Source organism: Spea bombifrons, chromosome 11, assembly GCF_027358695.1.
Source record: "Spea bombifrons isolate aSpeBom1 chromosome 11, aSpeBom1.2.pri, whole genome shotgun sequence".
In the NCBI taxonomy this organism is placed as follows: domain Eukaryota; kingdom Metazoa; phylum Chordata; class Amphibia; order Anura; family Pelobatidae; genus Spea; species Spea bombifrons.
In genome coordinates, this window is record NC_071097.1 from 19,295,816 (window position 1) to 19,317,044 (window position 21,229).

General features: G+C 35.1%; 1 protein-coding gene across 1 annotated transcript in view; it reads right to left on the bottom strand.

The window, feature by feature from the left end:
- Window positions 1-4,020: 4,020 nt before the first annotated feature.
- The window catches only part of HECTD2 (HECT domain E3 ubiquitin protein ligase 2), a 37,125-nt gene continuing 19,916 nt past the window's right edge, over window positions 4,021-21,229 (bottom strand). The window contains exons 4-21 of the mRNA XM_053451214.1: window positions 18,046-18,148; window positions 17,373-17,462; window positions 17,143-17,207; window positions 16,435-16,480; window positions 16,155-16,264; window positions 15,808-15,956; window positions 14,710-14,833; window positions 13,298-13,394; window positions 11,347-11,454; window positions 10,790-10,922; window positions 10,235-10,323; window positions 9,743-9,901; window positions 8,673-8,747; window positions 8,414-8,501; window positions 8,183-8,289; window positions 7,375-7,490; window positions 5,186-5,329; window positions 4,021-4,773 (exon numbers count right to left, since the gene is read on the bottom strand). Coding sequence (XP_053307189.1) covers window positions 4,653-4,773; window positions 5,186-5,329; window positions 7,375-7,490; window positions 8,183-8,289; window positions 8,414-8,501; window positions 8,673-8,747; window positions 9,743-9,901; window positions 10,235-10,323; window positions 10,790-10,922; window positions 11,347-11,454; window positions 13,298-13,394; window positions 14,710-14,833; window positions 15,808-15,956; window positions 16,155-16,264; window positions 16,435-16,480; window positions 17,143-17,207; window positions 17,373-17,462; window positions 18,046-18,148 — 1,924 coding nt within the window. The 3' untranslated portion in view covers window positions 4,021-4,652. The remainder of the gene's footprint in view (window positions 4,774-5,185; window positions 5,330-7,374; window positions 7,491-8,182; window positions 8,290-8,413; window positions 8,502-8,672; window positions 8,748-9,742; window positions 9,902-10,234; window positions 10,324-10,789; window positions 10,923-11,346; window positions 11,455-13,297; window positions 13,395-14,709; window positions 14,834-15,807; window positions 15,957-16,154; window positions 16,265-16,434; window positions 16,481-17,142; window positions 17,208-17,372; window positions 17,463-18,045; window positions 18,149-21,229) is intronic.

Here is a 21,229-nt window from a genome sequence, read left to right on the forward strand (position 1 = left end):
AAAAAAATGAAAAAAAATAAACCATGTTAAATATGTGTGGCACAATTATTGGCATGAATATGCATCAATATATTCTTCTAGATTGATTGAAATGAATCAATCTAGAAGAGGATGTGTGTCTATATTGTCTCAACACAATGTGAAGAGGATGGTTTGAGTGGCCAAAAAATCCCCAAGAATCATAGCTGGAGAATTACAGAAGTTAGTTGAGTCTGGGGGCAGAAAGTCTCCAAAACTACAATAAAATATTACCATCACCACAAATGGTTTGGAACGGTTTCAATAAAATGCCTCTACTCTCATCCAAAAACAAACTCAACCGTCTTAAGTTTGTCAGACACTACTGGAACTTCAAATGGGACCAGGTTCTATGGTTAAATGAAACCAAAATGTATTCCCCAATCTTATCAGGCATTATAGGAGAAAATCCAGAGCAGGTATCTTGGCAAATGGATGTATTGACTAAAAAGGTGCCAATGATTGTGCCAAACATATATTTAACAATTTTTGTATTTTGTTTGCATAAACCTGTGTTGTGTTTACAATTGTTTGATATTCATGAGGGCAGAGTATTTTTTTGAAGAAATGATCAAAGGGTTAAACAATACACACAAATATTAGTATTTGTATACTAGTTGACACAATCCCACCAAAAGGCTAAACTACATCTGCCATTTACTCCCATTCTGTGTGTCTGGCAAAAGCCAAAGGATAGATTTCTGTTTATGAGAGATACATTAAAGGTTACTTGGGTTACATTTTAGTGCGCGAATGTTGTCACAATGTTCATCCAACTTACTTTCTAAGGCAGTGTTACCAAGTAGAAACAAGTAGCCTACTTACAAGCACCAACAAATAGAACAATATACTGTATCCTAATAATGCCCACTCTATAACACTGCTAGTGTGTATGACAGAATATTCCTTTAAACCCTCAACTAATTATATTTTATAATATCTGAACTTTTGCCTCTAGCCAGCACTTAACTGAGATATATATTTACTAAACTGCAAGACAGTTGAAGACCATTGCTAAGCTGAGCAACTGTGTAATGCATAGGTGAGTTTCAAGTAATCACCCGAAAACTTTTTCTTTTAAGTTTTTAAACATACTGTGCTGTTTTATTTTTAAACCAGTTGTATTTTTCCATGATATAATGTTTTCAGTTACCTGCATATTAGCCATTTGTCTGTGTTCTAGCTACGTCATATTAGCCCAGTCTACTAGACAAATACCCTGACACCTTATCATACTCACTGTGATAAACAATAGCATTAGCACCCAGATGGACACTCTGACTCTGGTCCTTTTTGCAGGTAAAGCTGAGTGGGATGGACATTATTTAATGCATAATGATGCCAAAGAGTTGACATATTTAACTTTCCTGGAAACTTCTGATCTAATCAATAAACCCTAAAACTAGTTACCTCTATGTAAGTTTTAGCATTTTGCTGTTCAAACAGCTAGCATTACTATACTACACACAATAAATTGCCCAGTTTCCCTCAGACCTTCAAAATCTGGATTTGGACAGCCTTTTATAGGCATTGTCTATCGTACTGTATACAGATATGTGGCAATATCTTCCATGAACCATAGGAAAAGCCATGATGCAGGACACATAGCTCCTGCTATAGCTCCTGTCCTTGTCATCCATTCTGTTTTATAGAACACTACAACATTTCAGAATCCAAAAATAAATAGTACGTTTCCGCTGCAGCCATTTAAACACCAGAAAAACATCCATTTTTATTATTGGTAGGATTTTCTGCTGCTAAATGTTGTCCGTTTGATTACTGATCTGTATGTTTTATCTCCTAGAATATTACATTTCAATAGAGACAACATCTGGCAGGCCAGCTGCTGTTGATTCTACATGATCATCCATACACTACATCTTAATAAGGATATACAACATTAGGTAGCAATGTTGCAATTTCCACATTTTAGGACCCAATAATACTTAATATCCCATAGATTTTAATTTTTAATAGGCTTGAACAGATAAACATGGAAAATAGTGACTAGGTCAACCCAAAATACTGTGAACAAATGATGACACGGGTGACTCCAAATGGGCTGCCCTGGGTGAGATGCATATATTATACATTATGAATCACCTGAACCAGTAAGTTTCAGCAATACAAGTCTAATTATTGGCCTTGCATAATGCATAGTATAAACATATATGTAATCATGGCCAGAAACCTATAGAACACATTGTAAGTCTGTAGAGAACAGAACACTTAGAACACATTGTAAGTCTGTAAGAGCAGAGCCCTCTTCTCCTTTCTACCAGTATGTCCTAACATGTTTTATTTATATTGTCCACTTTATATAGTATTATAGATTTACCCCATGGGAATCTGCTAGCACTCTATACATGAAATGTAATGTAAGATAATGTTATACCTTTCCATCAACAAGAAATAAAACTTTTATGGTAGAACATTCATGGCATTAATCATACATAGATGTATATACCCATCTCCTAATACCCCAAAAATATTGTGAAAAAATAAAAATATTTAATGTTGCTTTGTACTTTTTTTTTACAAAAACCTATTTACAAACTAAATATTTTCCAAACACCTCTGAGAATCAAAAACAGATTTGCCAACTCATTGAGGAACGTTAATTGTATAAGTCACAGACTTATTTATTGTCATTCATTTAAAATAAAAAATGTCCCCAGTTAAGCTACTATCTCCTTAATGTTTATTAGCTGATACCCAATTGTAGGTTTTTGGACTCTTCACCTTCATACATTCTATGGTCAGTGTTTAAGTCTATCTGACCTATTTAACACAATACTTCATAAAGATTCATGCTTTTTAGATGCAAATGTAGCTGGGTGCAAAACTGAAATTTGCTTCCACCTGGAGTATTTGCCAATTAATTGTGACTTTTCTATTTTTAGCTAAACCTTTTATAGATGCTTACAAATGTAGACCAGGAACTTTAAATATCTGCTTTCTGATGTCACAGTGCATTCAACAACTGCTTTTACTTCCATTGTACCACAACGGGAATGTCATGTGACACTTGTAACAAAACTGGGCTTGAGAACCCTAGGCATTATCCACCGTTTTCAGAATATGGGCAAATGTTTTCAACCACCTCTAGTAATGAGATGGAGCGTTTAAAGCAGACCCATGATCCTTAGACATATCAATATTTAATAGAGCATGAAAGGTGCCTGCAAGTTTTTTTTTGTTTTTTTTTTATCTTTCTTTGTTTTTATATATCGCAGATTTTAAAATATATATAATTACATATCTCTGTCCATCCACTGTGAAAGCTGGGCATTTTAAACAGTTAAAATGAACAGCTAAACAGATAAAATGAACATCTAATCAGGTGAAAGTCATCCCTATCATTTTTTTCTGTTGTTAAGAGGTCTGTTTAAAGAAATAGCTTTATGGGGAATAAGCCATCTTCTGCACACTAAAGCTGCAGGTCAATTTATTGCTTCAAGTCAAACGTTCACCTTAAAAGCTACAAACGCACGAGTGAAAACACATTTGGCATCACGTGGCAGCTTTTATGTCGGTTTTACAGCTAAGGATACTTTGGTTATGAGCCAAACAAATAAAAAACTGTGAAAAATGTACATATCTCCTATCAACAATTTACATATTGTAAATGTTACGCAATCAAAATACAGCATATCTGTGAAATAAATTCACCAAGGGAACTACACAATTGAAATAACTATTACATATATGCGTTACTTTTCACAAGTTGCAAGGTCTTTCCCGTTTGTTAAAACTGTATGATTATCTATAAGTGATCAGCACTGAATTTCATGTTTGCTGCTCATCAGCCACATACTGTTGCCTGCTTGCATGTAGAACATGTATGATACATGGAATTATGTGTTACAACTTTTGACATATGAAATTAGCCAAAAAAACCGCACTACTCTCCTATGCTTAGCAACCCTTGGCTAAAATGGCACAGGGAAGGGCATAAAAAAAGGAATACAAAAATAAAATAATACTATACAATAAGACTGACTTTTAACCATATGCGTTCTTTTCTACCTCTTTACAGGTTAGGGGTCAGTAACTGGCCCTTGGACACCTTTGAGGTAATGTCAACATTTCAACTATAGACATATATGTGTGTGCATTTCAGTTATATCTTAAAATACATTCCTGCCCAATACTTACAGTGATGTGAAAATCTAAAAAACCTTGATCAATTTTTACAACTTGTCATAAATATACTAGCTTTACTTGGTATTAGCAAAGCGTGTTAAATCCATTAAGAAATAGCTCGGTTGGCACATTAGCCAAATAGTGTTACTATGTAACTACAAAATCACAACTAAATTCAAGCTTTATATCAGTCCAAAAATCAGTCATTACAAAAGAATGCTGTATTATTTACATCGTGGTTAACCCACTCACTCTCAGTTTCACTTGCAATGGTTCTCTTTGTAATTGTAATCTGAAAATGCAGGGCAAATTCGTATGCTCCCGCTCTGCCCCTTTAGGCCAGAGGTCCGTAAAGATTTCTACTTGAAGTCGTTTACATCAAGTGGTCAAGTAAATAGCACTGCTGTCCTCATCTGAGTGAATCAAGTAAGCAAGGTCAGTGAAGACAATACGTCTCAAGTTTGTGTCCTCCTGGTTTGGGTTTCTTCTTACTGCAGTCCAAATCCCTCCGCGTTGGAAATAGCTATTGTCAGTTTTTGCTTCAATTCTTTTTTCGTTTTGTAAGGAGGCAGGCAGAGCTGGTTAAAACAGGTGTGTGCTGTTGGCAACCTAGAAAACAAGAAAATGTATATGATAAAACATTCACTCTCTACAGAAAAGCAATGCATTTGGGTATTGTTGGTTTATAGTTACAGTAAAAGTCATCAGGTGCCAAACAGGGTAAGGAATCAGGACACCCTTGCTTGCACCATTAGACTCCAATTAACATATGGGCAATGCTGTAATAATTTGTGTGCCCAAGACACGGGCTTCCTACTAGGAGAGGGGCCCCTCCACAGTTTAATGCATGATCTTTGTAAGCGTTTCTATGCAGTGATCTGGTGAGAATTCTTCAAAAAGGTTTGGTAGAATCCATCCTTTTCAGCAACAAAATACAGTACTGTAAAAAAAAAAAACCTTTAATTCTAGACGTTTGGGGGTCAAAAAAGTAAATACAAAAGGATTTTAAAAAGAGCAATACCAGTTAGTGGATGTTTCTGTCTTCGAAATCTTGAAGTTTAAATCGGCCATTCCGCCAACTGGTACCCTGTCACTTCCGGTTGCAAAGTGTAGCAACTTCTTTTGGAGTTCAAGTGGAAATCCTAAAACAACATCCCAAAAGTGTCTGGGAAAAAGAGACACATGATTTTAATTGTATTATATATATATCTATGTCTTTATTTAGTCTATTGTTGATATTATATTGTATTTGGTAGAGCCCACTGTTTTTGTAAGCGTTATCCTAGCAACCAAACTATTTGCACTTCCCTTCCCCACTCTCTTCTTCCAACCAAGAAGCAAACTGTTAACTACATCAAGGGTTAAAAAGCCAAGACATTAGCAACAGAGAAATGGTATCACAGTCAAGGATGGTGGAATCTACGTTTGAGCCTATACCAGCTGTGTAGGCAAAGATTTGTGGAACATTGTACATTGTACACATTACAAAACTGGCCTAAGAAGAAAAAATATTTGTGTAGTATGTATTTTTTTATTTTTATTAATTTAATTGAATTCATTTATAAAGCCACTAGTACAGAACCCTACCTGACTAGTGTGCCCCCTTTAGAAGAGGTGAGACTTAGAATTTTGGCTGAGCACTGCTTAAAGGAAGGCAAGGAATATATGTTATGTCTTCAACACCAAAATACCTGAGCATGACTGCTCCTTTAAGGAAATTATGGGTTAAAACTGGAGAACCAACAGATGACTCAGCTTTTCAAAGATTGAATTCTCTTTTATCTTATTTTGCTTTACAGTAACAATGGGAGTGCCGTAGATACATTGGTGACTAAGGTTTCCTTTCACTTCTTGCATTATATTTACAAAACAGGAGTATTCATCTGATATAAGATACACTATAATATATTCCAAATGCAGGCGTGTATGTTTATAAACATACTGCATAAAGTGACATGTCATCATGGGCTAGACTGTTTTGTTAAACAAGTTTTGTCATATTAGAGCTTTAGAATAGTAGATCCGTGGAAGAGTAGTTGGTAGAGGTACAGTTGAACAATTAAAAAGTATTTTGGTTAAGCATAAGGGTAACCTGAATTATAAATAACTAAGAGCTTTTAGTTATATTAAAAAAAAACAGGCTACACACATTGACCTCTGGAATGAAAGACCCCTAGGGCTGATAGAGCTCTAGGCAAAATTGAGCTCTGGTGCCCCCTCCTGCATGCACTTGCTTCCTAATACAGGAGGGAATGTGGCGAAGGAGCCCCCCACACCACCACCTCAACCACCAAGGGTTTCTATATGGTAGGGCCAGCCCTGATGGAATGTACGTCATCTTTTTCTAATTTATAAAACATTTCCCAACCTCCTGTATTTACATCTGTTAGTATGGTCTAATGTTCAAATAAATGATTAGGTTTGCAGTTTCTTAATACACAGCAAACATTTGCAATCAAATGTTGTTAAAATCAATATGCTGCAGACAGTATTTCTGGGTTACTTCAATTTTAGACTTTGTAAAACACCCAACATGAAGCTAATCTACTGTTCCAATATTTGGAATAAGAAAACCACTATCCTGACACAGAGGTCACCTTTAGCTGTACAACGGGCTTGGGAATTGAAAAAAGTTGGAGGATCGGCGCCTTTCCAGTTTTTGCTTGTTCTGTAATGGAATCCAAAGGGAGTAGAACAGCTAATTTACACGTCTAAGATATCCTAAGTGCTTCACAAATCAGGCCTGTATGATACAGTGTAAGGGAGGCCTTTCTCTAGAAAACCCTAGCTCCTGCTTGAGGTGTGCAACAAACCTTGCCTGTTGTGTATAGGCACAAATTTAACAATGTACATCACCAATGTAGCATGGCATGGCTTCAATATTATCACCAATGTTTAAATGAACTTGTGCATAGTTTGTAGATAAGATACAGTCTGTGATTGGATCCACAACTAACAATTGATTTGAAAGGCAGGAGCATAATCTATATTATACAAATATATTTCTCAATTAAAACTGATATATTTTATTGACACACACGACTGAAGCGTTTTAGCTTTCTGGAGGTTTTGCCCCTTCCAGTGTTGTTTTTGTGTACAGAATTGTGATGAAAAGCCTTATAACCAAATATAAAATGTTAGAGCACAGGCTGGTTGCTGTTTACACCACTCTAGCGCTCGGATAGATAATGCAGATCTGGTGCATCTCACCTAATAGTGAGGTCGGTTTTTAAGTAGCCATCATACTGAGTGTTCTTCTGTAGTGCAAGCATATCGAGCTCAGGGCTTCCGCAAACAAGAATTTCCACTTCTTCAGGCCGAAGTAGCTTAAAAAAAAAATCAGGTTGTACAACAATTTCATTTAAAAAATGCAAATAAATCAGCATACTTTTTTTGGGGATCAACATTGCTAAGGTAAGATGCGTGGTTATCCTGGACCTTTAAGTTATTAAACCCATATGTGCATCTCACTCAAAAAGGTTAATCAATTGTTAGGTATCAAAAACTACTTTGGTAAATCTTTTCAGAGACAGTATGACAAGAAAGTCTGAAAATCTAACAAAATAGCAATTACGCTAATACACACATAAAATGCATACAGTCACTCAGCATAATAACGTGGGGAAGAAAGAGTTAAATGAACATTAGCCAACTATATGAATGCTAGCACTAATTTAATAGAAATGGAATTTAATCCATTGCTAGGGCCATCTTTGCCAATGGCTGTTTCTTACCTTCCCTGATGTCTGGGGATGAAAAGAAGACTACTGTGAAGTTAGGAGTTTGGCAACTTATAGCATATTGGGGTAGTTAAATACCATACTATAACACTCTAGGTGTAGGGCGACATTACATTTACTGATGCAAGCTTTTAGGGAATGTTAGTTCAATACTATATCCCATCATTTCTACCAGTACCATGATCCGCAAAGGCATTAGCCTTTACTAGTAAAATAAATTACATTCCTTGCAACATTAAAAGATTAAAAAATATTAATGGTGATAAATCCAGTCTTACCATTAAAGCATTTGAAGAGCACACGCTGTGAAATCCATAGTAAAAAGCCGAGAACTGTTTGTAGATGGATTTATTAAGAAGGAAGTCAACATAAAGTTGGACATATTCTAGAAAGCAAAAATGTTGTATTTTTTTAGTACAGTTTTAACAAAATAATAATCCAATTAAAAAATGACTTTTTTTATCAGGTTAATTTGTTTTTTTTAGTGTAATGAGATATCAGTAATTTACCTTTTCTGTTCTGATTGGTAACAGGGATTTTATCACCACTGGGTTTTAAGTTATATGATTTAATGACCCCAAACTCTTCTTGAAAAACCTAGAAATAAAATCAAAACGGGAATGTATAATGAGACTGTAAGAAATACCGCATATATTATAAAAGAAAACACAAATGACGGCATATATATATATATATATATATATATATATATATATATATATATACGTAGAATTTTATGACAATCACTGCACTAGTTGTACAACTCACCTGGAATGTTGAGTAAAAGTCTTCTTCCACATTGCCTTCATATGTTAGAAGCTCATTTAAACCATGTGCAAGTTCCTAAAAATAAAAGATTTGCAATAAATAATGTCCTGTTCATTCATCATCACATTAACTTAATATGCACAAGTAAGACACTAGGGGAGTGTAATATATTGGTTAATTTTATATAATTAATTAAATAATTAAAATCTAAGAGGAGTGGCCTGGCCAAGTACTTTGACCCTTTGTACTTGTTTTTAATTGTCATTTTCTTTCTTCACATCTTATTCGTTTTTGAATGAGTAGACTGATCCAAACAATCAAGGTTCAAATCTCAATTGGTTTCTTTTAATAAATCAAACCTAGAGTTTACTAACAGCAAATATTAATTGCATTGATTTCTTCAAACTTTGTAAAATCAGACCTGGTGGGGGCTAATTTGAGGTCTGACATTTCTTGAATTTCTCTGTTTAGATTGTATTCAAGCCATTTACATACTGTGCACCAAAATAGTATCATCCTGAAGTCCTGTTTGATTATATCCATCAATGACTGAATGATGACATCTGCTAGCTAAGTCATCCAAAAAAATGACCCAACCAAAACGTCATATTGTAATAGGCCACGAGAATTAGCAAGGCTTACACTTCTATTATACAGATTATTATAGAATAGATTACAGAATAGTAATCTAACTTGGTCACATTTTTGAACTTTACAAATTGACTTTATTGTCACGAACGAATGGATCAAACAATGCCTTGTGAGCCAGAGTATACTATAAAGCGAGTGTGAATGGATGTGAAAATCAATGTAAATACATTTCCAAGGAGCTGTGGGAAGTCTTTATTCAATAAAGTCTGATTAAGGTAATGCTGGACAATTGATTAAATTATAAACATGAATATTATAAGTGTGGATGTGACAATCAATGTTAAATGTATTTTTGAAGAGCGGTGAAAAGTCTTTATTCAATAAAGTCTGATTAAGCTTATGCTGAATAATTGATGAAATTATACACATGAATAATATAAATGGTATAATTATCTCTTCTTGGTAGAAATAATACTTACAGGCATAATCTGATAGAGGTCATCTAGAGTGACAGATCCAATGCCTACAGGCACGTTTTGATCACAAGGAACTATGGGTGGACTCAGGAGCTTCTTATAGCAGCAGGGTGGAAAGCGGATATCAAGGGTTATACTGTTATAGACAGCAAGTCCCATCAGCTTGAAATGTTAAGGATAACCAACAGTAGTCTGTGCTATACATTCTTATTGCTGAACATGTGGGCTTCCAAGTTACTTGGGCAAAGAACTGTGTGCTTCTTCTTTTCCTTATGTATTCTTGCCAATATGAGCTGCATATTCTTCTAAAATATCAGAGTTATGTATAAAAATTGATGACTTGAAAAGTCATCTTCTTCTCATACAATGGATCATTCCATTAGATGCTAGAGCAGTACTTACATTGCGTTTGATATGGTAAATCAACACAAATTATAGTTCATGTACAACATCAATTTTAATGAATACAATTTTTGAACCAAAAAAAAAGGATACAGTTCCAACAAGCCGAAATTCAGAATAGTTATCACATTTATAGCTGCTAAACCAGTGGAAGTTAGAATCCTTGTGATAAGTAAACATGCCTAGTAAAGAAAATGAAATCACAAGAACAATTACTAAAACCAACTTATATAATGGACTATCACAGTAAGAATTATGTCAAAGTTTTTCTTCTTAATTATTTTAATATAATAGATAATAAATTTAAATGAATTGAGTTTTCCGCACAGCGTATTCTATGCATTTCTTTCCGATCAGCAATTTAGTGTATAGTGTAGCTAATGGGACACCATATATCCATACAATCTCTTAAAGACTCACCTACAGTCCTCAACCAGTTATAGATTTTTCCCTTCCTTCCCTTATTGTCCCTATTATCTCCTATCTTAACCATTCCAACCTACTAAACACCATTCCACCTGCATGACATTACATTAAGCAAGCGGAACACAAATACCTCCGCATGTATGATACAGTGAGTCTGTCATGTATTATGTGGATACAGAAACTTTTCTGCAAAGATGTAACTTTTATAAAACATAGGCTTACCGTAGTCGGGACGAAAAATTTGCCTGATGAGCAGGAGAAACCATTCTTTTGTCAGACCACCCATGTCAAGACCAGCTTCTCCTACAAAGGTAACCTTTAACTTTTTTTTCAAATCTGTTCTTTTTCTTGTCAGCTAAGAAGAAAAAATGGATATCAGTTCATATATATATAAAGGATTTAAGTGCATATCTTAAAAATCCTTCTAATATTTAAGTTAGAAATTTCTATTGGACACATTACACATATATATTTATATATATATTTACATATATATATATATATATATACACACAATAATATGCTTAAGGACGCTACTATTGATAGTAGTAGTCAGTAGTAGTGATAGTAGTAGATAGTAGTCTACAACATTAACAGTACCAGACGCTGCCTGTCCCAAAAACAATGCTTACTGATTCTTAAAAAAAATCAGAACCAAGTCATTTATTTGAAAAACCTTTGTAATCTCCCACAGCCTGCAAAAAAACAGCAACATTTTATGCAAAAATAATACTGTAAATTTCCAAATAAGACACACAACAATATACAAATATTATTACCTCGTCAAGCGAGTCACTGACGAGCTGCAGCCTTCGCACTTTGATGTTCAGGAAGAGCATATTCATGTCAGGTTTTTGCCTCCGAGACACTTTGTCGACAAGACTTTGCTACAGGATATATATATGTGATAGCGTAAGTACCCAGCCAGATTTAGTAAATAATAATGACATTATACTTTTGTACAATGTACACAATAAAACAGTGTTATGCAAAAAAAACCTGATTGTAATACTCAGAGTCCTGATGTTTTATGATGTAATAAGTGCAGATTTGGCGTGTAAATGAGTTAACCCCACGAGGGACATAGAGGTTTGCTACCATTTTGTATTTGAAGGTCACAATGAGATTTGTAATGTGTACATCACAAACATTGTCATTACAAAGTTTCTCTTGCAACAGCTTGATTTGTATTTTTAGAAACATGAAATAAGATAACAAGTTTGATCCAATTGGCCCATGTAGTCTGGTGGTAGTTACGCCACCTACTTTGATAGCTGGCATTGTTTCATGCTGCATACCGTATCTCACAACGGTGAGTACACCCCTCACATTTTTGTAAATATGTTATTATTTCTTTTCATGTGACAACACCAAAGAAATGAAACTTGGCTACAATGTAAAGTAGTGAGTGTACAGCCAGAATAACAGTGTAAATTTACTGTTCCCTTAAAAATAACTCAACATACAGCCATTAATGTCTAAACCTTGGCAACAAACGTGAGTACACCCCTAAGTGGAAATGTCCAAATTCGGCCCTAAGTGTCAATATATTATTTTCCAGCACTGCCTTAACCCTCCTGGGCATGGAGTTCACCAGAGCTTCACAGGTTGCCACTGGAGTCCTCTTCCACTCCTCCACGACGACATCACGGAGCTGGTGGATGTTAGAGATCTTGCGCTCCTCCACCATCTGTTTCAGGATGCCCCACAGATGCTCAATACCCTCAGCTTCTTTAGCAAGGCAGTGGTCATTTTGGAGGTGTGTTTGGGGTCATTATCATGTTGGAATAATTCCCTGCGGCCCAGTCTCCGAAGGGAGGGGATCATGCTCTACTTCAGTATGTCACAGTACATGTTGAACTGTAGCTCCCCAGTGCCGGCAGCACTCATGCTGGCCCAGACCATGACACTCCACCACCATGCTTGACTGTAGGCAAGACATACTTGTCTTTGTACACCACGTGAACCAAATAAGTTTATCTTGGTCTCATCGGACCACAGGACACGGTTCCAGCAATCCATGACCTTAGTCTGCTTGTCTTCAGCAAACTGTTTGCAGGCTTTCTTGTGCATCATCTTTAGAAGAGGCTTCCTTCTGGGATGACAGCCAGGCTGACCCCCCACCCCTTCAGCCTCTGCAGCAATGCTGGCAGCACTCATACGTCTATTTCCCAAAGACAACCTCTGGATATGACGCTGAGCACGTGCACTCAACTTCTTTGGTCGACCATGGCGAGGCCTGTTCTGAGTGGAATCTGTCCTGTGAAATTGCTGTATGGTCTTGCCCACCGTGCTGCAGCTCAGTTTGTTTGTTGAGTTATTTGAGTGTCATTTCAGTGTTCACATGAAAAGATATTATGAAATAGGTGTACTCACTTTTGTGAGATATTGTATGCTTATACATCTTGTATGAAACATAAATCTTTGCATTTATTTATTTTTCTTTCTAAATAAATAGGGGTTTCTAAAGCAAAATGTCATTGCTCAGAGTAGGCTTATGAACCATACATGAATCTTTCAAGAAAGACACCAGTGGCCTTCACCTGTAAACCTTGTGTGTTGTCAACACAGGGGGAAACCCTGTTGAAAACTACCCTGACTATAATAAATATGAATGTCATTTTTGTAATTATTAATGTGTAACATAATCACTGTTTTAATATGAAAAGCAATAACTCAATAAATAGCTTAATAGCATTAAGACTATTTTAGTTTTAGAGCTCTGCATACTCGTGCAATGCTGATCATTTGCTGCTCTGAATCCTTCTGGATGATGACTTTCTTTGCAGCGATAGAAATGATAAATGGAAACTGGCAGAAGGAGAATCTGGAAGAAAAAGAGGGAAATTATTAAGTAATTTAATAAGAAGTATTAAAGGACCATTAATAAAAAGCCATGCTCCAGTCATACATATATATATATGATGTTTCTGAGGCTTTGTTCAAACTGGTGATGCCCTCGTGTGGCCAGTGTGAGTATGGAAACAATTCTGCATGAGTGGTACAATGTTGTCATTGTACCACTCTTGTTTTTCTTTTCTTGTGAATGTATTTTCATGTACATGCCATGTATTGTGTCTTTTATTATCATCTAATAAACGCAAAATTGAAGAGAAAAAAAAATGGAAAAAAAAATTCTGCATGGACAAACTGTAATGTTATTTTATATATATATATATATATATATATATATATATATATATATATATATACACACACACACACAATGTACAATTGCCACAAAGTAATAGAATTTTAACACCAGGATCTTGTTAGTCATCTATTTGTGAAAATGGAGTGACTGAATCTGGGAACCAGAAACATTCAAATGCGGAGTCCAGCTGATGCTTTTTCATTATCCTTGGGGTAAGATTTGCCAATATTGTGCACGTTCGTTGATGTCACACACTGTGCTAATTGCCAAACAGCCACTGTGTGGAAATTTGGGTAATTTGGTAACCGTTTTCACTTCTGACCCTGTATCAGTGTGATGCAGGTTAGGTATAGAGTAATCCTGGTGCAGACTGGCAACCATGGGACAATCAGGAGGAACATGCCATTGTTTAATACAGTGACTGTAACATGTTGCCTCAAAAATGCTTTTTAAACATAACCTTCAGTGAGTGTTATGCAATTAATAAGAAGAGAGGAGAAACCTACATCTTTACCACTACAGTATGTATAAAAACCCCTTCTACACGACACTGCTGCTGATTCCAGCCATAAAAATAACATTCCTCAAAATAATAAGCAAGAAAAGTCAATCCTTTACCACCTTCCTAAAATATAATAAACTGTAGTTGTTATTGATCCCCATATTAGATGGAGGTTGTTTTAAGGGATGCCTTGAATGGGCAATACATTAATAGCCACCCTAGGGCCTTTCTGACAAAGCAAAATTGCATCCATAGCAGTGAACATTACAAAGATCCACTACACAGGATGAGAAATTTGAAATAAAGTACTTTTCAAATCTGACTTTAAATGGTCTTTGCAGTACAGGACGGTCCTGTACCACGAAGACACCATTAAAAATCAACTTAAAAAAGGTACTGAGCTACTTCTTTATATGTTGAGGGCCGTTTAAAGTCTTAATCTAACTCTGGCACACATGCACACACACACACACACATAAACCCAACCTGTGAGAGTTTCCATAAAACTGCCAGGTTTGATATTCTTCCATGAGATCAATATGATCCAAAGTGGAATTATAGAAGTCGGTGTAAGATATTAAAGGTGGATTGCAGAGGGTATTTGCAGCATCTGCAAGAACACACAGTAGTTAAAAATCACAATAAGGCAACATAGTTTAAATACTATAAAATCAGTTAACATTCATGGTTTGCCCAAAGTCCTATTGTGAGCAGAAGAAAATATCCCAGCATGCACCTGACCTCCAAATATTGATTTTTTTGTTTATTTTGTATGTTTTTTGTAGGTATGCAACTTAATTTACAAGTGGTACCCAGATCTGGAGATAAGAGAACAGTTAGGAGTGCAGCACACAGACACCTAGAATGATTTCATTAGCAAGAATGCTAATATTAAGACTGCATGAACACCAGTTTGGAAAATGGTTCTGTAACATGTGGCCATTTTTATTTGCTTTACTTAAAATGGAACAACTGACAAATCAACTTTAAACAAAAATATTATAGTGGTCGTGATTTTTTACTATGGACAACTAATCCCTTGCCACTCATTGTATGCTTGCCTTGGTCATCTATGTGTCGTATAAACATTCAGCTATTTGGTATTTGGTCGTATTTTGTGGCGCATGCTCTCTCACAAAAGACTAAGTGGTAAACCTAATCCCTTGGTCCTACAAATGCCGTAAATCTTTTGGAGTCATCACTCGGCCATCATTCAGGTTTAGAATTTATGGGGGGGAAATTAGGCTAAGAAGAAGGGATATGATCAACTTTGCAAGCTAAATAACAATGGGGTCAATTATCATTTAGATAAAGGACATTTTTCCCTCTGTAATCACCCATTCTTGGTTGAGCTAGTCTCATATCTCTTTATACAAATGTTATCTAAAAGACACTCAAAGGGCTAATAATCAATCAACTAAACAGGTGAAATTTAGATGGAGTAATCTTTCACGTTACTAGGTTGCACCTAAGATTAGGTTTCCAGAGCTAGCTTCTCATTCAGAAAGAAATGAGGACATTCCGTATTTTGTCATTTGAGGTTTATAGTGTTTGAAATGGTAACAGAATTTCCTGTAGTCTTACTTAACAATGCCAGAACTTTGGTTGCTGAAGGAATCCACCATGTGCATTTGGCCAAAGGAGGAAACTCTTCTGGTTTTGCAGGAAAGAGCCGTAGGGAGATAAACTGCAGCAATCTGTCAACTAATTGCTTGAACCTTTTCTGGGACATCCTAGTAAAGAGGGAATGTGCTTTAAAATGACAATAATACTATAATTGTATCAAGCGCTAAAACAAACCACCATATTTAATGTTATGTTTTCAAGTTATTCAAGCTTATGTTTTCCGTAAATTGCAGAAGACTTCTGGATTTGTAACAAATATTCTTATATCATGTTTCCAAGTGCCAAAGTACAAGAGCAATTCTTACTTTTTAAACCAGTTAATTAGGAAATGGTGGTCCGTATCTGAAAGCGTGGCGATTTGCCTGAGTAAATGTGCGTAGATGACATAAGTACTTGTACTACTAAACTGGGGGTTCTGCAAGAAAAAAAAAGATAAACATGTAAATTTTATCACAATCCATTACTTGGCAAATTATTGGAATTTAACAAATAACACAACAAGTAATCAAATACAGGATTTTAATATATTTCTATGTTATAAAGCAGTGTGGCAAATTGTAAGGAAGAACCGGGCAATGATTTTACCTGTGTAAGTATAAAGTACGCTCTAAGATCATCTTTTGTTCTTGGCCTGAAGTTTAAAAAAAAATAGAAAACACTGTTACACATATTGCCCCATATAATTAATGTCTTGGCGTGGGAGATTCTTTAATCACGGGATTCTGGTATATATATATGTTAACATTTTTGATTGTCTCATCTGATCATTTTATAATACAACAGACAACATATTATCAAAATCATCAGTGGACATTTATATACTAAAAAAAAAAATACATATTTAATATATTTTCTTGGCTCTAAAATTTGAGCAGGGCACTTGTAACATTTTTCTTTCTGTATGTCCAAAGTGTTTCATAGTATTTGCTGTTTGCTCATTGTACAGTGCTCCAAAATTTTATGGCACAAAATAAATCAATAAATAATTATGTTGATAGTAATATTTACATAGCTCGCTAAATTGCACATCAAATGTCAGATGTATGCCAAAGATGTCTCACAAACAGTAAGTTGAATGCTAGGGTGTAATATTAAAAATGCACATGTCTAAGTCATTTAGAAAGTCAGACTGTTTTAAGGTTGCAGGACTACTTTAAAGAAGTGAGACAGGGCAGGAAACCAAAAGGAACTGAAATATATTTGGGATGTAGTATTTGTTCTTGCATAAGAATGTATTGTATGAGAATACCTGTCAAAATTGTAAATGAAACAGTTTCAGTAAAGTACGCTTACCCCTTCCATTCTCTTAAGAGGCTGTTAATAATACCCTTGAGCACTGCTTTCTGGATATCTTGAGACTGAAATAGTAGAAGGAAAAGTGTAACCAATTTATTTAACATATCTTATTTAACCCTTTGGTCTGGTAGGTTAATACAGGCTAAATGCCCAATGTGCGACATGGATAGGTTATAGACATTGATGATGAATAACATATTGATGCTATAGTTTTTTGAGATACTTACAGTATTTAATAAGGCATCATAGACTGTATTCACAAATTTTGTGTTGATCCTGGAGTCTTCTATGGTGTTTATGGATACGTTAACATCTTTCTGTAAAAGTTAATCATTTTGAAGTCAATTAGGATACTTAAAACAGAAGCACTTAAGAAAATGTACCATCTCTCCAGCTCTCCTAAACAACCACAAATAAAAAAAAAATCCAATGCAGTATTCTGATTATTTAAAAATGATGCCCAAATTCATGTCATTTAAGCTTTAAGATGAAATAGATTGACCTGGTGATGCAAGATTTGTTCCTCTGCTATCCATGACTACCAAGCAAATGGACCAATTAAGATCATTCACATTATTAAAGATAAACACAGGCCATTTATCTTGTATAGCTCAAAGGGTACTGTTAAAATAAACACATAACAATTCAAACATACAAATTGATTACCAATAACAACCAATGAGCTTATCTCACACAGAACTACTTTCAATGACATTACTTTCTGCATGTTAAACTATGGGGAATGGTGATCAAGATGGGGGCAGCCTACTATCTCCATGTTTGACTACGGGGATCACGACAGGCAGTCCATCTTAACTGTGAACACTCTTTCCCCGATCTGGCAGACACAATCTTTCCTCTTCCATCACACTCGCTGATAAACATATTGTAAATCATTACCTTAAATGCAGCATTTAGCTCCAGGAATGAATCAAATGTTGTTAAATAAAAGTCATATACAGCTTTCCATTCTCCTGTAGATTTTGCTTTCTCCAAATCGGTCCTGAAAAAAGAAAATAGACATAAAAATTATGAATAGATATTATGAATTTAACTAGTACCTACAATAACTAGAACAGACCTTCACAACAACACTGGATACTATCAATCCATAACGTTCATGACAAATACTACACAAAGTAAATTTACTGCACATCAACATTTCATAAGTTATATTAGAGGAAGGGAACTATAGGGAGTCTGTCATAAAGTTTGTATTTGATCTGTAGACCTGGTTAGGGAAATGGGTAGCTCATGAAATATGTTTTTAATTATAGCTACATACCCAATGACACCTCCCTCTATGACTACTCCGGTACTACTGAGATGTATTTCTGCCTAGCATACACTGCAGGTGCTTCTACAATACCTGATGTATGGCCCATGTGCAGTGCCCACTTTATTAAAAAAAATCTGAAATTTTTAAGGCATATGGTTCTAGTTCTCTCTGTCTTCATACCATTCACACCTTTCCAGGCTCATCATCATTGCTCCCCGTTCTCAATGCTGTCTTGTAGGCCCTTTCTTAGTTATTGTCGATTTCTCTTCTACACCAATACCCCTAAAATGTCATGCAAATTTCTGTCACGCTACCTCACCTACATTTCTTTTCAAGAGGACTTGTCTTTACCCGTTTGTAAGCAGGTGGGATGCTATTAAAAATTGCCTGGCAATAGGGTTAAGACACAATATAACAATTTTCCCTTCGTCAGGCGGAGATCTTCCAACCTGGCCTTTGAAGACCCGGAGCTAAGAAGACCAGCATGAAAGGCAGGTACAAAACCCCTGGCTTCATTTCATATTGAGAAAAGAGAGCCTTACCATCAAACACTTTATATATATATATCATTCTTTTATGTATCTTTAGAATACCATATTCTATACCCCTAACAGGTGTTTTAGATGTCCAATTTTGGGGTGGCAACTATCCAATATCAATCTATACAGACCCGATCTGTCGCTCCAGCTGGGGAGAAGATCCCCATTAGTTTACATTAGCGCTCCAGCTGGGGAGAAGACCCCCATTAGTTTACATTAACAGCCCCTTTCAAGATAAAGACATCAAAGACCATTTTGTGTGGTTAGGTTTTCTTGTCTGCATGATGAAAGGAAAGCTGTGTTTTTCCATAACAAATCCCTTTCAAAATAATTTATTTGCCATGTATAGCTACTGACCTATTTCATAAACCTGATTCTTTTTATAGCCTACTGTTTGTTGTCCTTTTGATTAAGTAATAAGTCAACTAACAGGAACAAAGGTGAAACATCAATGCTTGACAGTTTTGTTTTACTCTTAAGCGACTTTAATAATTAACACGTTTAACTTAATTAACACATTCACTTTTTTCAAATTATAGTATGTCTGCTTTTGAGTAGAATTGTAATTTTATTTGTTGTTGTAAATGTTTAAAGCATTACGGAATGGCTTTATGAGCAAAATTATAAATATATATATATATATATATATTTACATACATAAGATACGCATAGAACTATGTATATTTGATACACAAAGCATGCATGTATAGTCGTGATTTTCTATACAAATGACTCAATTCTTTCTGATTTTCTGTAAAAAAAATAAATAAAGTTGCATTATGCTGTGTTTACTGATGGCTGAAATTCCAGAAATTCAAAAAGTAATAGGTGGTTATGTCAGGAAAGACATGTAACTAAATGTCAGTCCTTTATCTAGTGAGGTCTGTTGACATTTCAGAGATGCGAACCCCAAAGCTTTAAATTATACCATTTACCCTTAGCTGTGGCAAGGAATAATAGTAATTACCAGTCACACACATTTTAATGATTAACACGGTAGGTAAAGGCCGATTATTAATACAGAAAGTTTCTGGACAACATAAAAGAAATAAAGATAAATGTTTTACTTTAGCTTCCTAGTTCAAAAGCCACAAAGATGAATTTTGAACAAAATATATAGGTGGAAGCCTGAAGAAGGTTTCTGATTAGTTGGATATGCTGCCAATGAGAATAAGATAAGGGAGAAAAAGATACAAATAATGTAATATTAATTGAATAATAAATTAGTGTGTGAATGAGGAGCTTCCTCTTGATGAAAGATAAAAAAAAATAAAAAATTAAGTAATAATCATAGAAACACTGCATTGGCAAATTTATTGCGGGTGAAAAATGGTAAAGTTTTTTTAAGAATTCTGATTAAAACTGTATCTCCTTACTAGCATTAATGTGGGAATTTTTTTTAAAAAAAATTAAAAATTATTTAAAATATAAATCAATCAAATTCACAATAGCCAGTAGAAGCTGCTGCCTGAAATGGATAAGGCTGCATATGATGTGTGATTCCAGCTGTTACTGGTCTACAGCACCCAGCCACGTGCTTTTCTTTTAGGGGCGATATAATCCATTAGAATCTGGTGATGTCCCCCTCTGGCTCATATCTTGGACATAATCACTATAGCTATTGATCACTATGGGTAACGTTATAATTTCCACAATATACAATATGATCCCCACATGATTTATTATACCATATCTCAAAGCATTGGCGGGAAACCAAAAGAACTCACAGCGAAAAAACGCAGAGCCTAATTTATTTTGTTTAGGGAAAAAAAATCACCTGCATCTATATTTCATGGAATTAATTAAATAACTAAATGACCCTGGTTTATTGGCCACACGTTCAGGCAGAGCCAGAACTCCCAAAATGCATTGAGTCACTTTTCTTTTAATATTGCTTTTTGGGAGAAGATTGCAGTATAGAATCCAAGCATGTTATGGTATAATTCATTCAGAGGGAGTACTTTTACAAGTTTCCGCAATGACATTAGGGGAGTATACATTATTATTATTTTTATTTTATTCTTATTGATTTCTTACTCGCCAGAGTGATTATTATTTTTTATATATATATATTTACTGCAACTTTTATGAGGGTATTAATGATATTATTTCCCCAAGTACATTTTGGGCACTCATTCAAACTATAAATTAGTTATTATAAGGATATAAACAGACAGGAAATTAACATAAAATAAGCTTTGCGTGAATTGGGATAATCCCAGAAGCTCAACAACCAGCAGGAGAATGTTAAGGGTGAAAGAGCAAG